This window comes from Hippichthys cyanospilos, chromosome 20 (genome assembly GCF_059441005.1).
Source record: "Hippichthys cyanospilos isolate Australia breed blue-spotted pipefish chromosome 20, RoL_Hcya_1.0, whole genome shotgun sequence".
Lineage (NCBI taxonomy): Eukaryota > Metazoa > Chordata > Actinopteri > Syngnathiformes > Syngnathidae > Hippichthys > Hippichthys cyanospilos.
The window spans coordinates 13770001-13795319 of NC_142388.1; the positions used below are offsets into that span (position 1 = coordinate 13770001).

Below are 25319 nucleotides of genomic sequence, written 5' to 3' on the forward strand. Positions count from 1 at the left end.
CACGTTGCTGCAATGTGTTCTTCGCCCGCACATTCCATCCTTTCACATTTCAACTGCGGGGAATGTAACACAACACGAATGAGTGTTTTGCTAATCATAAGGAACTCAAGATGGTATCTATCAAAAGATGGGCACTCCGTCAGCACTGACGGGCACCTGTTTTGCCGGTAAATGGCAGTGCAATTTTCATCCGTCGTTGTAATCATTGGGATAGACATCATGTCAGATGTCCGTCAGTCCGCCATCCCCCTTTTTGCTTACTGAAAAATAAGTCAATTAACTAACTAACATTAGTCACTTTAAAGCAGTGGAGAATATATATATATATATTAACACAGCTGACTGATTTCTTTGTTGTTGCTACTTTTCCTAGTCCTGGTTTCATGAACCAAAATGCATACTGTACACCAGAGGTCACCAACGTGGTGCCCGCGAGCACCAGTTAGTCCCCAAGGATCCAATGAGTAGCTCTCCAGGTCTGCAATAGCTTACACGTGATAGAACATTGTGATTTTCTAGGAGTTTTACAAACAATTACACATAAATTACATTTACATTACATAATACACTCGATTTACATATTTACTACAGTTTGTCCCTAATTATTGTAAGAAATCATTAACATGAACAGTGTCCTCACATAAACTGGTAGCCCTTCGTTTTAGCTCTCACTTTCAAAAAGGTTGGCTGCTGTACACAATCTTCCCGAACAAAAATGAAAAGTAATGTTTAGAGTTAAGTGATAAAATGTTTGGGGGGGGTTGACACAAATTGGCGGCCACAGGGGTGCGACCGAAGTTGCGGGGGAGGACCGATGATTACAATTTTCAGCGGGAAAGAAAAATGGCGGAATGACAATGACGACGTAAGTGGGCGGGGCACTGACAACAGATGAATGTGGGAACAGCAAAAAATATGTAATTTGCCCACCTCTGGTAACAAGGTCCAAGTTGTTAGCAACAAGTAAATGACCTCATAAATGAACCCTTTACCCAAATAGCTGGCAGGAAAATAAACAGATGATGTGTGGGTTAGGGTTAGGGTTGACAAATCATTGACTAAGGGCCACATTCTCCCATGTGTGTTACAGGCGAGCACAGGTAGATTCTCCCTTTCCTCGACTTTGTTCTTGTTATTTACAAACCTTAAAGCCAGCTACACACTATCTTTGGAGCAGCTCTATAATTTTGCAATTGTTTTGTAATTTTGCAATTTGGATGCATGTGTGTTGACCTAAGCACAGGTCCTAATGGCTTTTTAACCTTTTTTGCTTTATGTTGTCCAGTCCTTTGATCTTTGCATCAAAGGCATTTTACATCAAAGGCAAAGCATTGAAATAAGACGCGAGGGAGCTGAAATTTCACTCAGATGGTGACAATGTGTTGAAATTCAACATTGGTTCAAATACTATGAATGATGTGGAAGAAAATGACTCACAAATGATTAACTGTAACTGGTTACATGGTTAACTGCAGTCTTATACAGTATGTTAACAATGGCGTGAGCTAGGCTTGCCAGTCCGACCAATCGCCAACATGACTTACAGGTGTTATTAGCATTGCAAGCCAATTGATATCAGTATTTCCAAACCACATGGCCATGCAGAGAGACTTGAACAAAAATGTATGAGATTGCCTAAAGAGGGGCTTGTGTGATTGCTTTTGTGATTGTCAGCATTTAACCATTGGTATCAAAGGTGGAGAATCCCTGGCAAAAAAAAAAAAAAAGTTACTGTATGGAAGAAGCAGTCACAGACGATATTCATTTGATTTTTTACATTTTTAGGGGGAAAAAACACACGGGTAGTTATTTGAAATTGTAGCTTTCTGTCCTTAAGAAACTAAAACATTCATCCATTCATTTTCTAGAGCCGCTTATCCTCACAAGGGCCGCAGGCTTGCTGGTGGCCGGGTGCATGGGAGAACATGCAAACTCCACATAGGAAGGCCGGAGGTGGATTTGAACTCAGGTGCTTGAACTTTGAGGCGGACATTTTAACCACTAAATCAAATCAAGTTTATTTGTATAGCCCTGAATCACCGAAGTCTCAAAGGGCTTTACAGGTGAAAGGAAGTCATATTGAGACTTTTTTGCAAAAAAGAAGTCGAACAGAGACTTCTTTTCATCATCAGTACACAACAGCATCCCCTGATCAAAGCTTCTATAAAGGGAAAGAAAAACTCCAAACCCCAAATTGTGGAAAATCAGAAACCTTCATAAAGCAGCACAGGTGAAGGAGCCCCCTTTCAGGCTCAACAGATTGAAGTGGATGCTACGTGTAACACTACTCCACCAAGAAACTAAAACAAATCAAGAAAAAATGAATGTGGTAGACCAGTTGCATTTTTAGATCAAGTGGGGCGTGGACTAAGAAGAGGATGATCAAACTTCCTAAAGAATGTAAATAATCACAAAACGTTGACGCTTACCTAACAGCAAGGAGTGTGTGTTTTAAATATAGAGGAAGCCAGCATTAAAATTGAGGCCTTAAAAGTTATTTATTTATTATTTAATCGAAAACCCCCAAATGAGAAGCAAGCACTGTTCAAGTCTCCTGTTAATTATATCAACTTACATTTATTGTAAAAATGTCTTGGTGACTTGAATATGGGTAGCTTTGCCAGTCTACCATGTCAATGCGAAGCCAATCTGTTGCCAGAAACAGAACGAAGACGTATGTTCTATAGCAGAGGTCCCCAACCGCCGCACTGCGGACCGGTACCGGTCCGTCGATCAACTGGTACCGGGCCGCACCCCAAATGATGAAGTTTTGGAACTGATTTAGTTTATACATGTGTGTTTTGTTTGGCTTTATCTTTGTTTTTTGGCATACATCTGGCGGCGTTTGATATTACATTTTGTTGTGAGGAAGGATTGTGCGTCTTCTGTTGAGAGCAGTCACTGTCATCGGTCTCTCTGTGAAATCTGGCCCATGAGTGTCTGTACTTTCTTTGTAAGAATGTTGTCATTTATTATAATATGCCCAAAATTAGTTTGTTTGTTGATCCAAAAACTTGTAACTGTGTCTATCATGCTAGCTAATGTTAGCATGTCATCCAGTGCTGCCTTGTATGCGTTTAGCTCAGTAGCATTTTCGTTTGTGCCAGGTATTTCCCTTCGGCATGTGTTAGCATATACAAACGTTTTGCATTGATAAGAATTCACTTGCATCTAATTAATGTTTTGTATTGAAATGAATAATGATGAGCAATAGTTTGGGGACACATGATCTAGAGAACATTCTGCATCAACAGTATCCTGGGTAAAATGGGGTTCATTTCCGAACAACTGGTGGTCAATGAAGCACACAAGTCAACCATCATTCATGGATCATGCATGTGGATGTCAGAAGTTATTTGGGAGAATACATGTCAATTAATAGTTTGCAGGGACTTCAAAAAGGACTAGATTTGAATTTGAGAATATGATCCTTAGTGATGCAAAGTTCAGGTTAAATGAATCATTAGCTCAAAAAGGCAGTTGACTAATTGTCAGTTGGATTCGTGTTTTATTTATTCTCACTTTGAGCAAAATGTCCTGCAGTAATTTATTGGCATTTGCTTATTGACCATATGCGCTTTAGTGACTTTTTCAGTCCGGATGATCACATGAAACACCAATGAAACAATCATGATGATTTTATTGTGTATTGTATTTTTTGCTTCAAGGAACTGTGACACACATTACCTCAGATGTGGAAAATGTAGTGCTGCACATGTTGACATGTCCATCCATACGTCAGAGGCACTTTTCCATGTTTTAGTGTCTGTATAACATGCTGAGTCAGTCTTGGAATTTAATTAACAAATTGTATGAACCTTTTGCATCTGTAGGGTTTACATATTCTAAACATTATTCTAGCATACTTTATTATTGTGGTTGGATCTATTCAGGTCAGTCATTTCCAAAGTGTGCAGGACATCGTGCTTTGTAGCGCAATAGACATAGCTGAAGCGCTATTATGTGCCTTTCTGCCATTGCTTTGCCATTCTATTTTAATTAGCATTATCATTTTTTTTTTACAAAATTTTGACAAAGAATCTGTTCAGCCTAAAGTGAATGAGGGCAAAATGTATATATTTTGATTGTATGTGTAGTAATTGCTTACAAGTGCCTCATAAAATGCAATGTTTTCATGTCACACGTTTTTGTTTTTATGAGACATTTTTTCTTTCTGCTCCGTGTTTGAAAGTATTGCTCATGATCTTATAGTATTTTATTGTGTATGTATTGTTTCTCTTTTTATTTTAAATTGTCCTCTCAGTGCATGTATGTGTGCATTTCATTCTTGCTGCGAGTACAGATCGAGGTTTTGTACAAAACCAGCTACTTCCGTCCCTTTTATGAAGTCGAACTTGACACCAAATGGTCACAGTTGACATTTTATTGTTTGATGTTTCCAAATTCCCAGTACCATTGTATTTGTTATTTTATCTGCTGCAGGATGTCACAATGAAATATATTGTATGAGAACTGGAATATCACAGTTTAAAAAAAAAAAAAGAGAGTTTTCTCTGACTATCCTTATTGATCCACCTACGTTTGTTCAGTTGCTTCTTTCCCTATAATGCAGATAAACAGGTTAGATGGCTATGGGCAACTTGGTGGCAAGTGAGTGTGTTTAATGCCGTACGTTTAAACAAAAACTTGGCATTTGTATGCATTTATGTGAATATATTTTTGTAACAGTGCTTCAAAACAATAAATAAGCAAAACCACAAAATGATCGAGAAGTAGTATTGCTGCTTCTGAGGGGGGGAAAGTATTCACAGGATTTGTTAACAGGATTACATACGCAAAAGAGTTTCGGTCAAATTGACCCAGGATGTTGTCCCTATTCCATCGAATAAACATCACACAGGTAAAAATGAAAGATGATGGACGGACGGACGGACAGACGGATGTACTAATTAATGACCTTACTTTATTTTTCTTTAACGCTTGTTATCTCTCTTCCAAACACTAGAGGTCACTAAGTAGCCTTCAAAGACTCGCATAAATTACAATCAAGCAAATAAATGGGAGCAAATTTGCAAGAGGTCCTACTCTGATAAATTATACATGATGCGAAATGTCATTAGCACGTGGCGCGGCTGTTCACGGTATTTCTTTGGCGAATTTATTCTAATAATTGTGAACGTTAATCAGAACCTCTCGTTCCGTCTCCCTGACGCAAGACTCAAATCGCGAGGGCAGCGCGCCATCATCCGAGTTACGGGTTTGTCTTTTAATAAGCGGTCTTTGGGTCTTTGGATACGATTCATCCGTAACGCAGGGCGGTGCAGTGCTCTTATCTGTCACCTCTGACCCGCCCCACTGTTGACATGATGACGGACGAGCCGGGAGCCTTCGCCTCGTCGAAGAAGGTTTACCTATGGATCGAAGGGCGACTTAGCTAGGCTCGGGTTCATTTACATGGCCTTCAAGTTGTAATATTTGTCCCCGTCACGCAAGAGAGCTGATGTCAGCCGGGTCCTCTCCTACCGCCGCCGCCGCGGTGAAGAAGAAGCACGTTCGCTTCGCTAGCATGGACGACGAGCAGGAAGAGGACACCTTGTTTGACAAGAGGAAGGACGCAGAGAGAGGCGGCTTGAAGAGTGCCCTCAAGGCGACCAAGAGGAAGACGAATCCGGGATGCGACGACCGGGTGAAAGTGGTCAGAGGCGGCGGGTACACGTCTTGCGGACGCTGGATGGTTAGCCTCACTCTATGCGCATCCTTTCTCGGCTTGGTAAGAAGACATTGGCGTCGTCACAAATGAAGTTTTTGAAATTTAGATGAACATTTCGGCTTTTGTTTACATCAAACAGCCATCGCAGTTGTTTGAGTTAGCAGGGGCGGGTACTCCACCAGAAGGGGGTATCCTCAGGACCCCCCGCCATATACTGCATTGCATTGTCATTAGGATTAGTGCAAGTAGAGGCACCTAATCAAATTCTAAAAAAATAAAAATAAATAACCGACACTGTGTTTATTACACACGCACTTGCGATAGCTTTATTTGATTCTTGACCGAACAATTTAAACGCAAGGCACCGCTATATTCAATGCAAAATTAACACCTAATTGAACATAAAAGTACTAGCATTAACTAAGCGTGCTGGCAAATCTTGATCTTCCTGTTTGCAAAAGTAAAACAAATAGTGAGGTCAAACTTTTGAGAAGGGTTTTAACAAGGAGTGTTAGTTAAGCAAGTGCAAACAATCAAAAGGAAATGATGAAAACGGGACATCGGCTTTGGAGAATGCAAACTTGTTGGTGATTTTTCCTCTAACGAAAGTAAAACTCAAAAAGTACTGAAATATCTTGACACCGATAAAAGTTATATTGCATTAAAAAAAAGGCTCAAATTAACATGAAAATCAGGCTTTTATTTTATTTGTGTGTGCATTTTGAGATCAGAGCGTGGAAGGTTGCACTTCACTGTCTCTCCCCACCTGCTTTATCCATGCTGGCTTATTCAAGCACATGTCCAAGGGCTGAAGGAGATAAGACAAGCCTTCTTTTCTTTTCCTTTTCAGAATCTGTCAAAGCCCACCAGAAAAACTGTTGATGACAACAAAGAGACAATAAGGCAGCGCTTATGAAAGTGCAAACACGTTAAAATGGATGCATGCTATAACAATTTAGAGGTATATTTTAAGCCTTGTAAATGACATGATATGACTTATTTCACATTCAAATGTATGTTAATCAAACACAGATAGGTGGGAAAAAAATGGTCTGGTTTTGAGTTATGTGGACATAAGTCAACCCCGGCAACGGGGTTTGAAAATGAGTAGGAAAAAAAACCCTCGACTTATACGGTAAATACGATACTCTCAGACAGCCTTTATTTCTCTCTAATATGACAATTTCCCTTTTTTTGTGAGAGTCAGGAGCTGTAAAAAAAAATAACTGGAGGGAATGGGCCACGAATTGAAAGAATCTATTTTATGCCCTCTTCACCCTCTGAAAATATCACAAAGCTCAGTCTCTCCATTATTCACTTAGGAAAGAATGCGGAAATGAACAACTTTATATTCTGATAAGTCGAAGTGTGCAAATGCAATGTGTTATGCTTTTGGTTCATTTAGACAGACTCATTTCCACAATTCATGATATTTCTGCGATCTCTGTGTTTTTTTTTTTGTTTTTGTTTTTTACCCCACTGTGGTACCAACAATTTGGGTCCTGTATATAACTGAAATTGAACAGAGTACAGGATAGAGAGTAAAAGCAAACAATGTTTTGTCAAACTGCACTTCTAAGTGGGCAGCTACAAAATTGAGTATTGAAGCAAGAAAAACACCTCACTCAATTCCACATCAAATGTTATGACCAATATCTTGCATTTTTAGGGAATGGGTATCTCGGTTATTGGACCCACCTTTGAGGACCTGGCTTTGAATGTGAAGAAAGACATCAGCAATATCTCCTACATTTTCATCGGCCGATCTGCAGGCTACATTGCAGGGTCACTTTTGGGAGGTGTCCTTTTTGACTGCATTAATCCCAATCTGCTGCTAGGTAAGTCCTACTCCATTGCTCTCTTATCACTTGTCACACATATACTGTACAGTGTTCACTCGCCACTTCGTGGTTTACTTTTTGTGCCTTCAGTTTTTTACCCCCCCCCCAAAAAAAAAAAAAAAAAAAAGGCCATGAGTGTACTGCAGCACCTACCCCGTGTTCTGCAATAACACTCATAAGGTCAGTCCTAACATGGAGTTTGAAGCGGTCCAAGCCTTATATATGGGTGATTTGGCAACAACTCTTCATGACTCTTTTCAAGCAGTGCGCTTGTATTGTGATAAGAGTTCTGCAGTGACGTACATGTGGGGGAGGGGTCTCATGTTTTTTTCACCTTACGACATGGACCGCAACGTTTTTTTGGCCCTCTTTACGCTTTTTTTGGGGGGAGGTTAATCCTACTTGACAGAGTTCATTTACCGTGGGGGTTTTCTAGTCCCCATCAACTGCAAAAGAGAGAACGCTGTATCATTTTTCCTGAAGCATGAAGCACATGATGTTCTTTTGGATAATCTGGCCCGTCAGGTTTTTCTATGCTGATGACTTCATGCGGAATGTGTGCTATCCCTTTCTGCAAACATGCTCTACTCCTCACCGGCTTTATGTCAAGCATCGGCATCTCTATGGGGATTCTGGACACAGGTATGTCAACAAATAGTGGTCTTTGTTTTTTGGCGCCACCTCCGGCCGTGCATTGATAGCACGCTTTCTGTCTACCTAGATCAGGGGTCGGCAACCTTTAACATGCAAAGAGCCATTCTGACTCGGTTTCCATGGACAAGACTTGGGAGCCACAAACACATTAAATCTGAAATGAAAATGTTAAAAAAATATTTGTATACACACATTGCGATACAAAGTGACACAGTACGACGCCCAGTTTCCAATATATACCGTATCGGTTTTGAAACACCCGATTTTCAAAATTTAATATTTTCGTAAATCAATTCGCTCCTGAATGGCTTTCGTATTATGATTTTTGTCATCTTATGAATCGCGTTTTACATTTAAATCATTCCAAGCACTTCAAAAACACCACATTAAATGTTATTATACATGACCTTTCGAGTGAGGCCATGTTTCAAACAGCAGAAAAAGAAAGCTTTATGATATTAAGAGTGTAGTGTAGTCATATCTCGGTCTTCTGCACAGTGTTCAAGTCATCAGTAGTAATTATAGACTCCTCTATGTCTTCTCCCGGGAAGTGCACTAATATCCGACGGCTACTCCTCATCACAGGGCAGCCATGTGAACGAGCAGGAGAATCTCAATTCAAATGGTAATTTTGAGATTTCAAATTTTGTTTTGTTTGTCTATTATATGCTAAGTACATTTTGTAATATGAAGGAAAAAAACTGTACAGAAGCCACCGTATGTTGAGGTATCACTTCACTTGATAAATTATAACAATAGATCTAACTCCTTCCAGTTGAACACGCCACCAGAGTTTCATGTACAGCTGATGTTTGCTCTTAATGTGGAAGGCTGCACTTTATTTCTGTTTCCTGTTTTCCTTTCACTCACATCATGTTTTGTGTCCCGTCACACCAAACACGTGCAATAGATGTCGCCTTATCACCCAAACATGCAAACAGCATTGACCGCAATTCAAATGCGTCGCTTGTTACGACAGCCACGTAGTCGATCTGAACCAAGCATTATTGATTTTCCCAAACCATGGAAAGCCGCAACATAGGGATGAAAGAGTCATATGCGGCTCCGGAGCCGCAGATTGCCGACCCCTGACTTCGATAGATAGCCATTGTATCAGAACATTGGGTTATTCATCCAAAAAAAAAAAAAAATATATATATATATATATATATATATATATTTTTTTTTTTTTAATTTCATTTTATTTTACATTAAATTAAAAGTATTCATGAATTCAACCAGTTTTAATATGTTTTTTAAAATGTAATAATTTGGAAATTTGTCAATGCGTTTTGTGTCTACAATTGCTTGCTAACGAGGCGATGGAGCCATCAAAGCTAACGTTGCATTTCATTTATAATGCTGTTTTTGACGAAACAATTGGCAGCAATCTTTTGGAGGAAATTGACCCAGTTTGTTTTAAGGAGGCGTGCAATTTTTATTTTATAAACTTCAGTACAGCTGAAAACAAAAATGCTTGTCAAATTGAATTTGTTGCTGAATAAAAAGGGCACTTATGTTTGGCTTAAATTATTCTTAAATTATCATTTTTTCTTTCTGCAAACACTTGCAAGGGGGGTCCTTGAAAATTTGTTATAAAAGGGGTCCCTGACTCCAAATTGTTTCAGAACCCTTGCCGTAGACCAACATACTTATACAAAAAACGTGCCAGATTAGTTAAAATGATCACCAAACACCTACAATACATAGTAATGAGTTTAATTTACCACATATTTTCAATATGTTTCTGCAGTACTAGATGGTTAATGGATGAGAAATTGTACAACACAACCTACCTTGTTGCCAGTGGGCCCAACACTCACTTGTGTATGGAAAAGTTGCTAAATGCCACGAGAATATGTAGATAGGTATGTAATGTATGTCACCGCTGGGATGCCATTTTATATTATTCCTACTATTCCCATACCCACTGCCATTTTTTCAAAAGCGCCGCGACACATTGTGGCAACGGAGTGAAAGGGTTAGATCATTTCTTGAACCAGATTGTTCACTGGTAAAGAGCAACAGAATCTTTGGATACACAATTTTAGATTCAGTAAATAGTGATGACATACCGATGTGTGTCATCATTATTTACCGATTGTGGCCACAAAAGCAGTGTTCTGCAACCTTCAGTGTAACACATCTTGGCATGAGGCTGGAACATGACAAAATGTAGCACTGTGAATATGTTCCGGATGGCCCGTACCCACGTATTAACCTCCAGTTTCCACTTCAGATTTTACAGATTCTAATGTTTCCAACATCAACATATTCAGCCCATTCGAGTTCATTGTGAATCATTTCATGTCATTCATTATCCTTACACAACTTAACTTGTCTTGTTGAGTTTATGAGTAGAGGTGGGCAATTTACAGTCTTTTTGCTAGTTCGACATTTGTCAGAGCCGCGCGCCCTTTCTGTCTTCCTGGCTCCGTCGTTTTTTTCAAGCCAGATGAAAGTGATATCGTCCGTCCACCAGGCCATTGGTGTATTTTCCCAACCTTTTGCCACCACTAGAGGGTGACATTTGACTTTTTTTTTCCCCTGGTCGATCATTCGTCAGGCGCTGCTCTACCTCTGTCTGCACTCACACGAATACATTTTTCTGTTTTATTATTAACACTTAACACCATGTCTGTGGTTCTACAGTTACACTGCAATTGAAACATAACACAGTAATATAAGTGTCGCATGAGAACAAAGCCAGCTAAGGGGTTTAACCTGAGGCTATAATCCATCATCATGTTTAATAAAGGGAACGAGAGTGCAATTAACAATCACGTCCACTGGATGCCATTATCATGCTTTACATGATAAAGCATGGAAATGGTAGATGCCGGTTTTCATATATAATTTTATCATGTATAATCATAAATTATTAACTTATGATAATTTATTTATAATTTCATTTATAACTGCCGGCCCTACAACTACAACATTTGTTTAAGTTTCACCTGTCACACACACTACAAGTGAAACAAAAGTATTTTGGGGATCTTTAATTCTTCAATTAAAAAACTTCTATCTTGCATTTCCTGGCCAAGAGCCAATTAGAGAAAAGATGCAAATTTAGTCAGCATTCATTGGTTATTTGAAATGCACCCCAGAATGCTCTTATCAGCAAGGAATTAAACCAGGACTAAAACAGGGGGCAACTACAAAGAAATCTCCAGTAAAGTCAGCTGTGAATGAATTGAACCAACGCAGTTTATTAACTCAACTGAACATATTCCTCCAATGCTTGGTGGGGCTATAAAGTGGCGATTGTCACATTGACTGCAGGTTGATTGCAGTTTGAACTGTAAAGATGCAGCAATATAGCAGATAAACATCAAAGTCAGTTGAATTATATTTCAGTAAGCAAAAAGCGGCGTGACAGGCTGACGGACATCTGACTCACTGTCTATCCTGATGAATACAATGACTAATCAAAATTACAATTCCGACATTTTTAATTCGTCTTTTCATTTTTTTTAAGCATTCCCGCTATTCGTCGGTCCATCTGCAAAAGGGCGTCCTTCGGCAATGGACTGACAGACGGCGCCCACCTCTGTTTATGAGGCGTTTATTTATTCAAACGGGCGACCCATCCAACAACTAGTTGAGACAATCAGCACTTTTTGATGAAATACACAGGGAATGAGTAATTTGAAGACTTTTGCATTCCTGTCTGGCAGGCGGAAACGTCCTCATACTGAATACATGGGGTGAGCAGGCTGGACCTCACATGCAGGCTCTCCACTTCAGTTTTGCAGCCGGCGCCTTTGTGTCACCAATCATAGCCAAACTGCTGTTCGGACACAACGGCAATAGCGTTGACGGCGCACAAATGCTCTCCAGCAACGCCACGTCCCCCGTACCCAGCTGGCCCATCGCAAACGACGATCACGCCATCGTGCAGTTTGTCCACAGCGCCGGCGGCAACCTCAAATCCATGTGGGCCTACATCGTGATCGGCCTGTTCATCCTCTTCACCTCCTGTCCGTTCTTCCTCCTCTCTGACGGTGGCGCCAAGTCGCGCGGCAGAGCCAGGACGTCCTCAGCGAAGCCCCTCGTGGCCAGGCACCACACGGCGCTTGTGGTCCTGCTCTTTTTCTTTTTCTTCGCCTACGTAGGCGCCGAGGTGGCCTACGGCTCCTTCATCTTCACCTTCGCCAAGGATTACGCTCAAATGAATCAGTCCCAAGCGGCCGGGCTGAATTCTTTGTTCTGGGCCACCTTTGCCACCTGTCGGGGGCTGGCCATCTTCTTCGCCTCTTGCCTGTACCCGGGCACCATGATACTGCTGAGCTTGGTGGGCACAACCCTGTCCTCTCTCTTCCTCTGCCTCTTTAGCAAAGACAAAACCATGCTGTGGATTTGCACCGGTTTGTACGGGGCTTCCATGTCCGCCACGTTCCCAAGCGGAATTTCTTGGCTGGAGCAGTACACCACCGTGACGGGCCGCTCGGCAGCCGTGTTCGTGGTGGGCGCCGCCCTGGGCGAGATGGTGTTTCCCGCCCTCGTGGGCTTCCTGCTCGGGAAGATCCACGGACACCCGCTGCTGATGTACCTGTCGCTTATCACCGCTACCTTCACCGCGATCCTTTTCCCGGTCATGTACAAGCTGGCCTCCGTATCCATCGGCCCGGTCAGGAAACGTCACAGGAGGGGCCGACCTGATGCTGACGACAGCGAGTATCGACGGGCGCTGCTGGATTCTGGGGAGATTGAGGAGGAGGACGAGGAGAACGAAGCAGATCAGTGGAACGATGCCGACTTTGAAGTCATAGAAATGGACGACGCGGCAAGTCCTGTCGGTTCACCCAATAAGGCTTCTCCCTTGGATACCGACGGGGACAGTGGTTTGGCTCCCTCCGGCGTGCAGCTGACCGAACCTGCAAAGGGTTCCTCTTCATCCGACACGGTCTCCCTGGTGGGAGACTCGCCCAAACGCAAACTGATGCTTTTCCCTGACAGAGTGAAGAGAGACTGAAACCTCACTTTCAAATTTCTCAACTCCAGATGTGAGCCATGATTTGTCCGATCCTTTGCCCCATGACTGAAACGTTGACTTGCACAGGAAGAGTTCACTGCCTGGCCGGAAACATTGCTTCTAAATTGTTTGCCTTTCATTTCAATTTCCCTCCTGGATCTTTGACTTCTTTAGCTGTTAATGGCAGTCAATCCAATTTCCAAAGATTAAAACTAAATCATTAGCAAAATGAATTTTGTATTGCAATACATCACTATTATCGCCCGGCCCTCGTGTGTTTGAAATAAAACTTTCAAATACCATCTGTTTGCACAAATATCTGATTATCTGATGTTATGACCTGCGGCTTATAGTCCAGTGCGCCTTATAGTCCAGAAAAAATGTTGTGTGTGTGTGTGTGTGTGTGTGTGTGTGTGTATATATATATATATATATATATATATATATATATATATATATATATATATATACAGTCGGCCCCCGGCTTACGAGCACCCTGATTTACGAACAATTCGCCTTACGAGCGTGGATCAGGGAGATTTTTGTCCTCCGCTTACGAACAAACCTCTCGCCTTACGAGCAATTCGACATGCCGGCCATTGAGTATGTAGAAATGTTCTCGTTTAATTGTGTCAATAAAATCAACAGTAGCGACATCATCAATCATCAGTAGATACTTGTGCCAGTAACGTGAACGCTATTGGTCTTACAACGTCACACTGACTGTCTCACTCACGGTGTCTAAATATATTACCATTTAAGTGTAGTGTTTGTACAGCTAAAGGGAAAAACAGCTGACATGAAATTAAATGTGCCGATTGCAGGACAAAGAATTGTCATTGGTTTAAATGTGTGTTTTTTTTTTAAATTAATTGTCAATACATTCCAACCGTTTAAAAAAAAGTGCGAATAATTATCAGTCAGTCACGGAGATGCGAATATGCTATTGGTCGATTAAGGTCACCCGGTCTCACTCACGGAGATGCTATTGGCCGGCGTCACACGTCAATCACAGAAATGCCGATATGCTATTGGCCGAACGCCTTTATCTAGCTTGATGGGACAGGATGGAAGGTAGGAGAGAAAATTTGTGAAAAACGGAATGTTGTGAAGACTTTGCAAACTTTATCTGTTAGACATAGCTTCTAAAATTACTAGCAGCGGTAAAGAAAGAAATAAGAGGATGATGTTTTAGTATCTGCGTGATTTGCACCCTGACTGAAAGAGTTACTCTAACACTGTAAGACCAATAGCATATCTATCGCCGTGTTAACTTTGAGCGTTGGACTCTGCCACCCCTCTGCTTACACCCAGCTCAAGTCTCGTCGTTTCAAAGGTAAAAGCTATTTATCCATTGTATTTATTATGTAATGCAAGTGTACAGCAGATTATGTCGCTCTATTTTAATATATGTATACAGTGTGTCGTTTTTACCTAAGGCTTCGGCGCGCGTTGCACGCATTCACGAATTAACATGGGTTTGGATTGCCCGCTATACGAGCAATTCGAGATACGAGCGTAGCCGCTGAACGGATTAAGTTCGTAACCCGGGGGCCCACTGTATATATATATACAGTGTATATGTATATATATATATATATATATATATATATATATATATATATACAGTGTATATGTATATATATATATATATATATATATATACAGTGTATATGTATATATATATATATATATATATATATATATATATATATATACATACATACAAACAGATGGTATTTGAAAGTTTTATTGTATTTTTATTGTATTTTTTTTTATATTTATTTTTTTAATCGTCTACCAACTGCAACGTACTCTAACAGCTTTCTCTCATTGTTTAATTGATAGATTAATTTAGTGAACATTGCACACACTGCACAGAAATATCTAATTATATTATATATATATATATATATATATATATATATATATATATATATATATATATATAATATTAATGTGTGTGTGTGTGTGTGTGTGTGTGTGTGTGTAGAGTTGCACACACACACACACACACACCAAGAAAAGAATTAAGAGCTTGAGCCCCTGCTGGTATTCTTTCATAGATCTAAGTCTTACAAATACCGAACTGAAATAAAAACATTTGAATATGGCACTAAACAGTATACAACATTACAACTAAATTGTAATTTTTGGGCCAGGCAGTGTTGCTCAGAAGACTTTTAAACATTGGCTGATGGAAAATCTGTGCCTTGCACATGGACAGTTGAGTAAATTGATGTTCATCAAATCCATTGTCATCTTACTGCAAGCTACTAAGATGCATCCAACATGATGCAAAATGTGCTGATAACTGTAAAAATGTGATTGTTTTGCACGTTTGGTGAAATGTTTTTGTCTGTGTCATGTGTAGTTAAGTGTATCATCACACTGTGATCCAACCCTTTGTTAGAAAAGCATTTGAATACAGCAACTTTTTATTATATCAATTCCAACTCACAGCAATATCCATTAAAAGAAAAAGTTTTTTTTTCCAACAGTTTTACAAACAAGTCAAACCTTAACACGGTTCAATGAAAGCACAGTTTGAAACGCACACATAAATTATCAAAACACAGTATTGCAACATCCCAGGTTTAAAAAAAAAATCACACTAAATGTGCATGAATACAATCAAGGTAGCATCCCTCAACAGAATGTATCAAATAAAAGCAGCATTCAGAGTGGGGATGTAATTGGCTTTATGCTGATTTGGTAAGAATGTAATGATGAATATCACAAGGTTTATTTACATTAAACTGTAGTCCAAAGTCCAATATGAATGTAGTTTGCAATGATGTGAAGCTGCGCCAGCGCTCACAAGACTCAATGACTGAGATGAGCGTGGATTCCTCGTGAATATGCTTTATGAGGGATGCTCAAAGCAGACCATACTTGTATAACAAATACAATTAGTAGTTGACGAGACACAATGACAACCCGACAGGGTTCAGGCGAAGCACCGTTGAAACATTTCAAAGCGGGCGCAGGTGACAGCGCGCCAAATAAGCCGTGACAGGCAGCATCCATCACAAGTCTTGGAGCAGCTGTCGGAGGTAGGGCGCCTTGGAGAGCTGCCTGCTCACTCGACTCAGCTTGTAGAGGACGGGACAGTCCAGCGACACGCACGGCACTTGGCGCTCCGAGCAGCCGCTGCAGTTTTTGCAGATCTGCGACACCAAACAAGACAAGGGTAAGCGCCACGCCTTAGCGAGTATGCGTGAGAAAAATTGACCTTGAGGAGCTGCTCCTGTTCGCGCTCCCGCTGCCTGATGTCCTGCTGGAGGGTGACGGCGACGCGCTGGGGCCAAGCGCGACACCGTGAACATACGCCCAGCTGGGTGAGCTCATCGCACACGGGACAGTGGAGCGTGGTGAAATACTGCGAGATGGTGCCTTTCCTGGCCGCGTCATCCCCGCCCAAGCCTGATGAACAGGAGGCCTTCTGGATCTGGACAGGAAGTGACTTTTTCAGGAAGTTGCCACTACACATCACTCTAACTTGTCTCAGCCAAGCATCAAATGGTTGACTTGGTATCGTGTTGTGCCGCAAAATGCCAGGCGTGGGAATCAACGGAGGTGGGGACTTACATTTTTTTGCTGGTCCGACATTAGTCGGAGCCCTTTTGCGTCATCGTCGCTCCGTCATTTTTCAAGTCAGACGAAAACGTAATCGTCAGTCAGTCTGTGTATTTTTCTGTCATGTAAAGCATTATCATGCTTTACATGACAGAAATGATTGATGCCAGGTCTAATTTATAACTGCCTGCCCTACAACTACAGAAAACTGTTTCATGGTAGTTCCTTGGCACAAAGTAGGAAAAAGATGAACAATTTATTGCTTAACCCCTGGGTGTCCGGAGGTTCTTCACTATAATGACTTTATTATCAACTTGGGTTGACCTTGAAGGCGTCATAATATAAGATAAATATATTTTTACTTTGAACCCATCAAAAGATTCGGTGGCATGAACTCTATCCACATAATGTATATGTATACTGAGAGATAGAGTGGATCCCTGTGTTACAGCATCCCTGGATTACGTCTTTTTCACGTTGCGATGTGGAATACTGAGTTTTTTCATCCCCTCTTTATGGTATTTTCCCGGTTTTGCAACAAAAACAACTGTCATGACCCTAGGGGCTTGGCTGTATTTGTGTTGTTTTATCTCCATGTGCAGGCGTAATAATTCCACTTATTTTCTGTTGCCCCCAATGCATCCAAGAAACGTGTCACTACAATGCTGGTCTGCTATTGGTCGGCGTCTCCTCACGGAGATGCTAGTCCGCTATTGGTCGGCCTCACTTGTTTCAAAATGGCATTTTACTGCTTAATTCAAACTGGAAAGGGTTAGCCATGGGTCCCAAGATCGCTAGTGATGATAAAGAGAGAAGTAAGAATATGATTTATATGGAAACGAAGCTGGAAATATTCAAGAAATACGAAGCTAGCCTAGCCTCGGCAACCCTTACTAGGGAATATGGGCATTACCACTCAAAGGTAAATAAATCCTATCTCTATTTTTTATTTATGATGTTTTCTGATCTGTATACATGCACATTATATATACGTAGCACTTTTTTAGCACTATTTGGTAACAATTTTTAATATATATATATACAATTTTGATGTTTTTACCTGGGGTTCTAAACGCATTACTTATTGAACATAGGTTTGGATTGCCCGCCATACAGTGAATTCGTCTTATGAGCCCAACCACGGAACGGATTCATCTCATAACACGGGGGCCCACTGTATACAGTGTCTCTATATTCGATGTAAGTGCGGAATTCATGACCAAAAAGTAAGTCTTTCATGTTATCTGTTGTATTTGTGTGAGATTGTCACTTGTATGTTCGTTTGGAAGAGAATCGCGGGATTAGACATTCATTTACTTTGAGACTTGTGCTGTTATTGTTGGCTGCTAGGTGTCCCCATGAGCCTCTAACAAGTGACTCTTGTTTATGTGTACATTGGCACGCTAAATTTCTTGCAGTCTGCTCGATATAGAAGAAAAGGTTGAATCTGAAATCTGAAAATGTATACTGGGCAATAGTTCATGGTTAGTATTATTGAGTGTGTGTGGGCATACAGCTATCAAGATCCACCAGCAGAGGACGTGTCTGCTCATTTATAGAATGGCATACGAGGTAATTGCCATAAAGCAGCACTTAATATAATCCCTTCCCAATATACTCCCTTTCTTCAAGCTGTTTCACCTTGGGAAGTTCCTGGTACCAGCTGAACACATCGACGCCAATCAGCTGGAACATCCGGCCCAGCGGAGGCAGGATCTGCTTGGTGATGTAATAGGTGGCGTTGAGGCGGAGGCCGGAGTCCTGCAGGACTTCCAGAGGGCGACGGACCAGCTGGATGAGGGGGACGCCGGGCATTCCGTACACAATCACGTAGGGCACGCGCTCTCCCACGCGAGGCTCCAGGCGACGGTCGTACGCCATCATACGTCTGCGCGACATGGACCGAGGAATGACCAACCGTGTGACATTTCATACATGTCTTGATGCACTACTCTTCTCAAAGAGGAGAATCCGTCTTGCTCAAAACATCAATGGAAATCTTATGCAATTAGCGTGCACACAGATCAGACGTGTTAATGCAAGCCTGAATTCAAAATACAGAATTAGTGATATAGCATTGAAGTAGACAATCATTCATTATACAGTACATTGCAAACTGTGCATTCGCCGTTGGATCCAAATTGTGCGGTGTCAATCCAATCTTGCGTGTGCCTAAGAAGCCGTTACAAGCTGCGTTGCCAGGCAACAGACGTGACTACTGTAAATTTGCAGCCAGACAATGAGCAACAAGAGGATCCAGCGAAGCAGCACGAGACAGCGGTTTTTTTCCCTTTTTCTAACACATGCACAAGGATCAAGTTCGACATGTTTGACTTAATCGAAGTCCTCCAAATATTTCTGAGTAAATAATTATTTAGTGAAAAAACTACAACGAAGTACTGAGGAACGGGGTTGTTTTATTTGTATTTTATTATATATATATATATATATATATATATATATATATATATATATATATATATATATATATATATATATATATATATATATATATACACACACACACACACACACACACACACATTTTATGTGTGCATGTACTTCAAATAAAAAGAAATAGATGCAAATTCAAATATTGCCCAGCAATATGAGTTTAACCAGAAAAATATTGAATGTGATGAAATAAGAATGGTCAAATCAGCCAAGTTGCCTTTCTGTACTTTCTCAGTTTGTGCACTGCACATTCATCGACTGTGTAATACAGGAACACTCAATGCGTCGACCTCCTAGCTATTGTTGCTTGCCTGCATGACACCGCACAAAAAAAACAAAAAACCAAAGGAAATAAAACTCAGCTTTTATAAATAGAGATGGATTGGAAGAACGTAAATATGATGCATTACAACCAGGCGGTGGCCCATACCTATTGTGTATGTGATTCTTTTCTTCAATTCTATCCTATTCAACTGTGTCTTTGATTCTTTTCAACCGACACACACAGATGTATAAGGCACACACCTGGTGAGCTCCAGCGCAGGGACGCAGGCACCAGGCCGGTATGAGGCACTGCCTCTGTATTCTTTTGCGAAGGTTAGGTCCTGCATGCTGGCCCGGCCATCCAGAACCTTCACACACTGCTGCTGAACAAACTGTTTGACCTGGCTGATGTCCCGCGTCTCAAAGAGCAGCTTGATAGATCGCTCCAGAATCTGATCAGGCCACACAAAACATTAAGATGATCATTTCAATGAAGAATTGAACATGTATTTGCATATACGTTATGCATGCATGTGTGACAGGTGTGTTTCCTGTTCATATATGCATATTTGCTCCGTACTATATTGTACTGTATTGTGAAATTTAGCAGGCAAAAAAAACCTGTCTCTACACTTTTAAATCAAGGGTTGATCGACGGGGAGGGGAGGGGAGGGGAGGGGGAAAGGAATGGAAAGGAGAGGAAAGGGGGTGCTTTGCCTGTTACCTTGGAAACAGCAGGGCAACCATCGCGTCTCACGGTTTCAATTCCTTTGGCATCAAACACTGGCTCCTTTTGGTCAAGGCTCTCATACATGTAACCCACATAGCGCTTCTTTGTCTGGAGCACGCAGGGCAAGTACACCTGAGACGGACGATTACGTGCACACACGGGTCAATGATTTATCTCCGTGTACATGGGGGAGGGATGAATAAAGCTTGTTTTGTTAGCTTTTGCTTTCAATTACCTTCTCAAATTTGAGCTTGACCGGCTTTGGGTTGGTTGCAGTCACCGCCTCTGCCATCTCATTGCCGATCCTAAAGGCCTGCTCTTTGGTGGCGCCTTTCAGCAACACGAACAAGCTGCACAACAGAAAGCATTTTGTTATTTTACATCGTCTCTTCCGTCTCTGTCTAAAGGTAGGTTAGGTTAGCAAACCTTTCTGCATCAAAAATCTACACACAAATGCAAAAAATTCTAAAGCATCCAAACAGGTGAGGTACAAATAAAATTTTGATCAGTACACAAATGTCAAACATTTGTCTGTAAATGAGAAGAATGACATTTAAAATGCACATTTTTCTGATTTGCTAGCAGTCGTTGTTTTAAGGCAAGACAGAACAAAAACATGCAAACTATGGAACTTTATTGCAGTGGTTCTAAAAGTGGGATCCGTGAAATAATTCGGGTGTTTTGAAACTGATTTAGTTTATCTTTTACCAGGTACAAATGTGTGCCTTGTTTGGCTTAGTCTGTTGATGGTGCATTTTGCTGTTGAGAAGTACGGGCTTTAGTTTTGTTGGTCCAGCTTGTGACTAGATATGCAAAATAATGTTAGTTTTTATCTTCAGCATGTTTTATAGTGTTGCCTTGTATCGTTAGCATTTTCATTTGTGCCAGGTACAGGTGACCCCCGCCATACGAAATGTATTTGTTCCGAGGTTGGGATCATAAGGCGAAAACGTTGTATGGTGGGCAATAGTAATGTATGGTAATTAGCTATTGCGTGTAAAAGCCCAGGTAGAAGCTTCCAAATTGTATATGCATATTCAAAATTGTGCTTTTTTTCATATAATATACAGTGGACCCCCGACATCCCTGCCTTACGTTTTTTTGTCAGCTTACGACGTCCCGCTTTACAACAAAAACAACTGTCATGACCCTAGTGGTTGGCTGTAATTGTGTTGTGTCCATCTTCAGGCGTTTTTAGGTAATTGCTCTTATTTTCTGGTCACATGAATCTGCCTGTGCTGCAACGTGTCACTCAGATGCTGGTCTACTGTTGGGCTGCGTCACAACTCCCAAGATACTGGTCTGCTATTGGTCGGCGTCACTGTCAAAATGGTGGCATGCTACGGACTGCTTAAAATAACTATTTATTGAGCATTTTACAGCTTAATTCAAAGTTGAATGGGTGAGCCATGGGTCCCAAGATTGCAAGTGATGTTAAAGAAAGAAGTAAGAAGATAATTAATATGGAAATGAAGCTGGAGCTGATCAAGAAATATGAAGAAGGTAGCCTAGCCTAGGCTAGACTAGGCTACCTACCCTCACTGGGGAATATGGCTATAACAAGCTCGTCACATAAAAGGTGAATAAATCTTTTCTATATTTTTTCATTTATGATGTTTTAATGTGTACCGTATATCCAATTTTGATATTTTACCTGGGGTTTTACATGCATTAGCGAATTAACAGGTTTGGATTGCCCGCCATGCCAATTCACATTACAACGCCAACCGCGGAAATGATTAATCTCGTAAATCAGCCCACTGTACATGTATACAATTAAATAACATCCCAAATTAAAAAAAAATGTATAATACGTATAAAGGAACAATTAAACTTCATTTACCTTTGAGTGATGTTGACTTGAGGTACTTACGGCCATAATCCTTAGCGAGTGTAGCCTAGCCTAGCCTTCTTTGTATTTTCAGCTTCGTTTCCATACTAATCATCTTCTTACTTCTACCTTTGACATCACTTGTATTCTTAAGACCAATAGCTAAAGAATTAAAGTGGGAATAAGCACTAAAACGCACAATAAATAAGATATTATAAGCACTCACACAAGATCAAGTCTTTAGCTGCTAAAGACTATTGTTCATGACGCCGAACAATAGCAGACCGGCATCTTAGTGACTGACGCGTTGCATCGCGGGCAGTTTGACGAGAATGATAAGAGCAATTAACTAAAAACTCCTGAAGACAGAGGCAAAACAAAATAAACACAGCCAACCGCACAGGTCATGACAGTTATTGATGCCGTCAAGCGGAAAAATGCCGTAAAGAGGGGACGAAAAAACTTAGTATTCCACATCGTAACGTGAAAAAAAAACGTAAGGCAGGGACGCCGTTACCCACGGGTTCACTGTATTTCCCTTTGGTATATGTCATCATATGCATAGGTTTTTCCATTGATAAAAACTCATTTGCATCTAATTAACGTTTTGTATTGAATGGAATATCATTTGTAATTCAGTTATATGATTGATTTAATCCAGTGGTCCCCAACCTTTTGATCACCACGGACCGGTGAACGCCTTATATTTATATTGTGGACCGGGGTGTGTGCTGGCTGCTGAATATTGTGCTGACAATGCTGCGCTATCGTTAACAACAGCTGTTAAATGAAGCAAACGCTGCACATACCAGTTGTCCCAAATTCTCGCTTACGCCTTTCTACAAGTCAGGTGAGTGCTCTTGCTTGGCTCTGTTTTGTATTGAAAGCTCAGCTGGCCGTGTTGGATCGCTCCCGGTGACCGCAAAGCGGCCGCCATGATTCATTCCTGCCCCCTGCGTGAGCCGTTGAATGTTCCCGAAGTTGACTGGGTGTCGCGATGCGAAACGCGGAAAAAGTAAAAAAAAAAAAAAAAAACGCGAAAGGCAAAATTTCGCTTCTTGTGACCGCGCGCGGCCATTCGCGTCGCCCGACGTGCATTCGCGGCCAGTCACGCCAACTCCATTGACTACAATACAAAACGCTCCGTTATTTTTTGTCTCGTTCTCGTTCGGTGTGCGCGTACCATTAAACTAAATCATCTCCAAAACATTATTTCGGGTGCAGCCCACGCGGCCTGGTACCAGTTGATCGACCAACCGGGGGTTGGGGACCACTGATTTAATCTACACAATTTGTATACATTTAGTAAGACATCGTTTTTGCATATGGGACTTAACTGAGTTATGTTTGGCATATTTTCTTTTCTTTACAGTTTTACAATATAAATGAGTAAGAGTTGTACTACTGACACAACAAGATTTACACTCATTTGCTGCTCGCTGTCTGTCATCTAGGAAGGACAGAAGGGTTATTCATCCAATATATATATATATATATATATATATATATATATATATATATATATAAATATATATATATATATATATATATATATATATATATATATATATATATATATATTTGTGTGTGTGTGTGTTTAATATTAAATTGTGAAAGTATTCATGATCTTTAATAAAGCAATCGATTCAACCAGCAGTCTAATATTCTTTTAAAAATGTAATAATTTTTAAATGGTCAAAATGCGTTTTGTGTCTTCAGTTACTTGATAACAAGGTTATGAAGCCAGCAAAGCTAAAGCGGTATTTTTTTTTATAATGCTGTTTTTGACTAAAAAATTGGTAGGAACCTTTCTGAGGGAAATTGACTTGATCTGTTAAGGAGGTGTGCAATTTGCAATTTTGATTCCTAAACTTCAGTATAGCTGAAAAGTAACAAATATGTGTGTTGTTAAATTGAATATGTTTCTGAATAAAAAGGGCACTTATGTTTGGTGTATTTTTTTTGTTTTTGTTTTGTTTCTGCAAACATTTGTCCTGGGAAAATTTCCTTTCTAAAAGGGGTCCCTGACTCCAAAACCTTTAAAATCCCCTATTTTATTATATTCTTGCAGTTAAGTAACTATAGTACCTATCAGTGTCTCCATACACAACACGCGCGCCCCATTTTTTTGTGTCATTGACCAGCTTGATGGCTCTCTCCAAGGTTTCCCGGGCTTTGTGGACAATGCTGTCACCCACCTAAACACATGTGAAAATATTAAATTTTAGTCATGAGTAGCAACTTCTTGAGACGTTGTGAAGTCTTCAGCAGCTCACCTCCACGCTGGGCATACGTCCAGAGTAGTTGGCTGCAGCGTAGCCGAAAGTGACGTTGGCGATAAGCTTGAGTCCGAGCTGACGGGCATCCAGCAGTTTCATCAGCGCTTTTTCCTGCTTGTAGGTTTTCATTGACTGCTTCACCATAATGCGCGTGTTGAGGATTTCCTCGAGCATGCTGGGGAGGACTCCTTTCCGCACTGAGGACTGCACAGACCAACACCAGATTAGAGGAAGTGGCCCTGCGTTTGACATTGTAGCATTTCTGTTGTGATATCAGTTGCCATGGTCATGTATTTCACATTCGCCATTGTAATGTGTTTTGATAATTACTGTATTTCTCACAGTACCCATTTTGACTTCAATTTGGGTGAACTTTACGAAAACACAATTATAAGTTTACTCCTGACTTTAGTGGTTCCACAGATCATGGCTGTCCAATTATAGCACATGCTGTGTGTCATTAAAATTACGGTACTTTTAGACGCATTTCTTCACCGTATATCGAATAACATACTGTTGTGGTTATTCAGGGGGTCAAATTAGACAAGTACGAGGCAATGTGCATATACTGAAACTAGTGTTGCAACAATAAAACAATTTGAAGTTTTATTGCTTTATATTTTTGACAGTTGAACATGGATTTGTCTAAAAGCGCTGAAAGTCACTAAACACTATCTGACACACCAAATAGCTCCTCCCATTTAACACCTGGACGTGTTCTCCAATCTCCTCGTCAATTGTTAAAACATCCTTGTTACACTTCCATAGGTAGTCACCTACAGACCAAAGACTGCACGATTATGGCCAAAATAATAATCACGATTATTTTGGTCAATATTGATATCACGATTATTCATCATGTTTGGTTGAACATAATCTATTTATTGGCCCTTTTTTGAAACAAGCAGTATACAAACAAGGCCTCAAGGCTTGACTTACAAATAATAATAATAAACTCAAATAAAAAGAAAATAATAATTAAAAGAAAAAAAATTCACCCAAGACCTGGCAAAAACTTGACACATAAGGCAATACAGC

At 40.6% G+C, this 25319-nt stretch overlaps 3 protein-coding genes and 1 long non-coding RNA gene across 5 annotated transcripts in view; 3 read left to right on the forward strand and 1 right to left on the reverse strand.

The window, feature by feature from the left end:
- slc16a10 (solute carrier family 16 member 10) overlaps positions 1-4720 on the forward strand; it is a 62241-nt gene extending 57521 nt beyond the window's left edge. The window contains exon 6 of the mRNA XM_088403753.1: positions 1-4720. This exon is cut by the window's left edge and continues 981 nt beyond it. The gene's annotated coding sequence lies outside the window, so the exon portion shown is untranslated.
- A 445-nt stretch (positions 4721-5165) lies between these two features.
- On the forward strand, positions 5166-15642 carry slc60a2b (solute carrier family 60 member 2b). Of its 2 annotated transcripts, XM_088402809.1 has the most exons (5): positions 5582-5731; positions 6522-6632; positions 7341-7509; positions 8038-8154; positions 11847-15642. In XM_088402809.1, exons 2-5 carry the CDS (start codon positions 6606-6608, stop codon positions 13142-13144), a joined length of 1611 nt encoding a protein of 536 aa, XP_088258935.1. In that variant the 5' UTR covers positions 5582-5731; positions 6522-6605; the 3' UTR covers positions 13145-15642. The 2 variants fall into 2 exon arrangements, with proteins under 2 accessions (XP_088258934.1, XP_088258935.1); XM_088402808.1 differs by lacking the exon at positions 6522-6632 and having other exon boundaries at positions 5166-5731.
- Positions 15565-25319, reverse strand: part of rev3l (REV3 like, DNA directed polymerase zeta catalytic subunit) — a 64074-nt gene continuing 54319 nt past the window's right edge. The window contains exons 25-32 of the mRNA XM_088402807.1: positions 24279-24485; positions 24091-24200; positions 20407-20521; positions 20166-20303; positions 19703-19893; positions 18365-18611; positions 16380-16595; positions 15565-16314 (exon numbers count right to left, since the gene is read on the reverse strand). Of these exons, the coding sequence (XP_088258933.1) occupies positions 16174-16314; positions 16380-16595; positions 18365-18611; positions 19703-19893; positions 20166-20303; positions 20407-20521; positions 24091-24200; positions 24279-24485 (1365 nt within the window). The 3' untranslated portion in view covers positions 15565-16173. The remainder of the gene's footprint in view (positions 16315-16379; positions 16596-18364; positions 18612-19702; positions 19894-20165; positions 20304-20406; positions 20522-24090; positions 24201-24278; positions 24486-25319) is intronic.
- LOC148407478 (uncharacterized) lies at positions 20146-24888 on the forward strand. The gene is made up of 2 exons (XR_015863757.1): positions 20146-21750; positions 24403-24888. It is a non-coding gene; the product is annotated as an uncharacterized LOC148407478 (long non-coding RNA).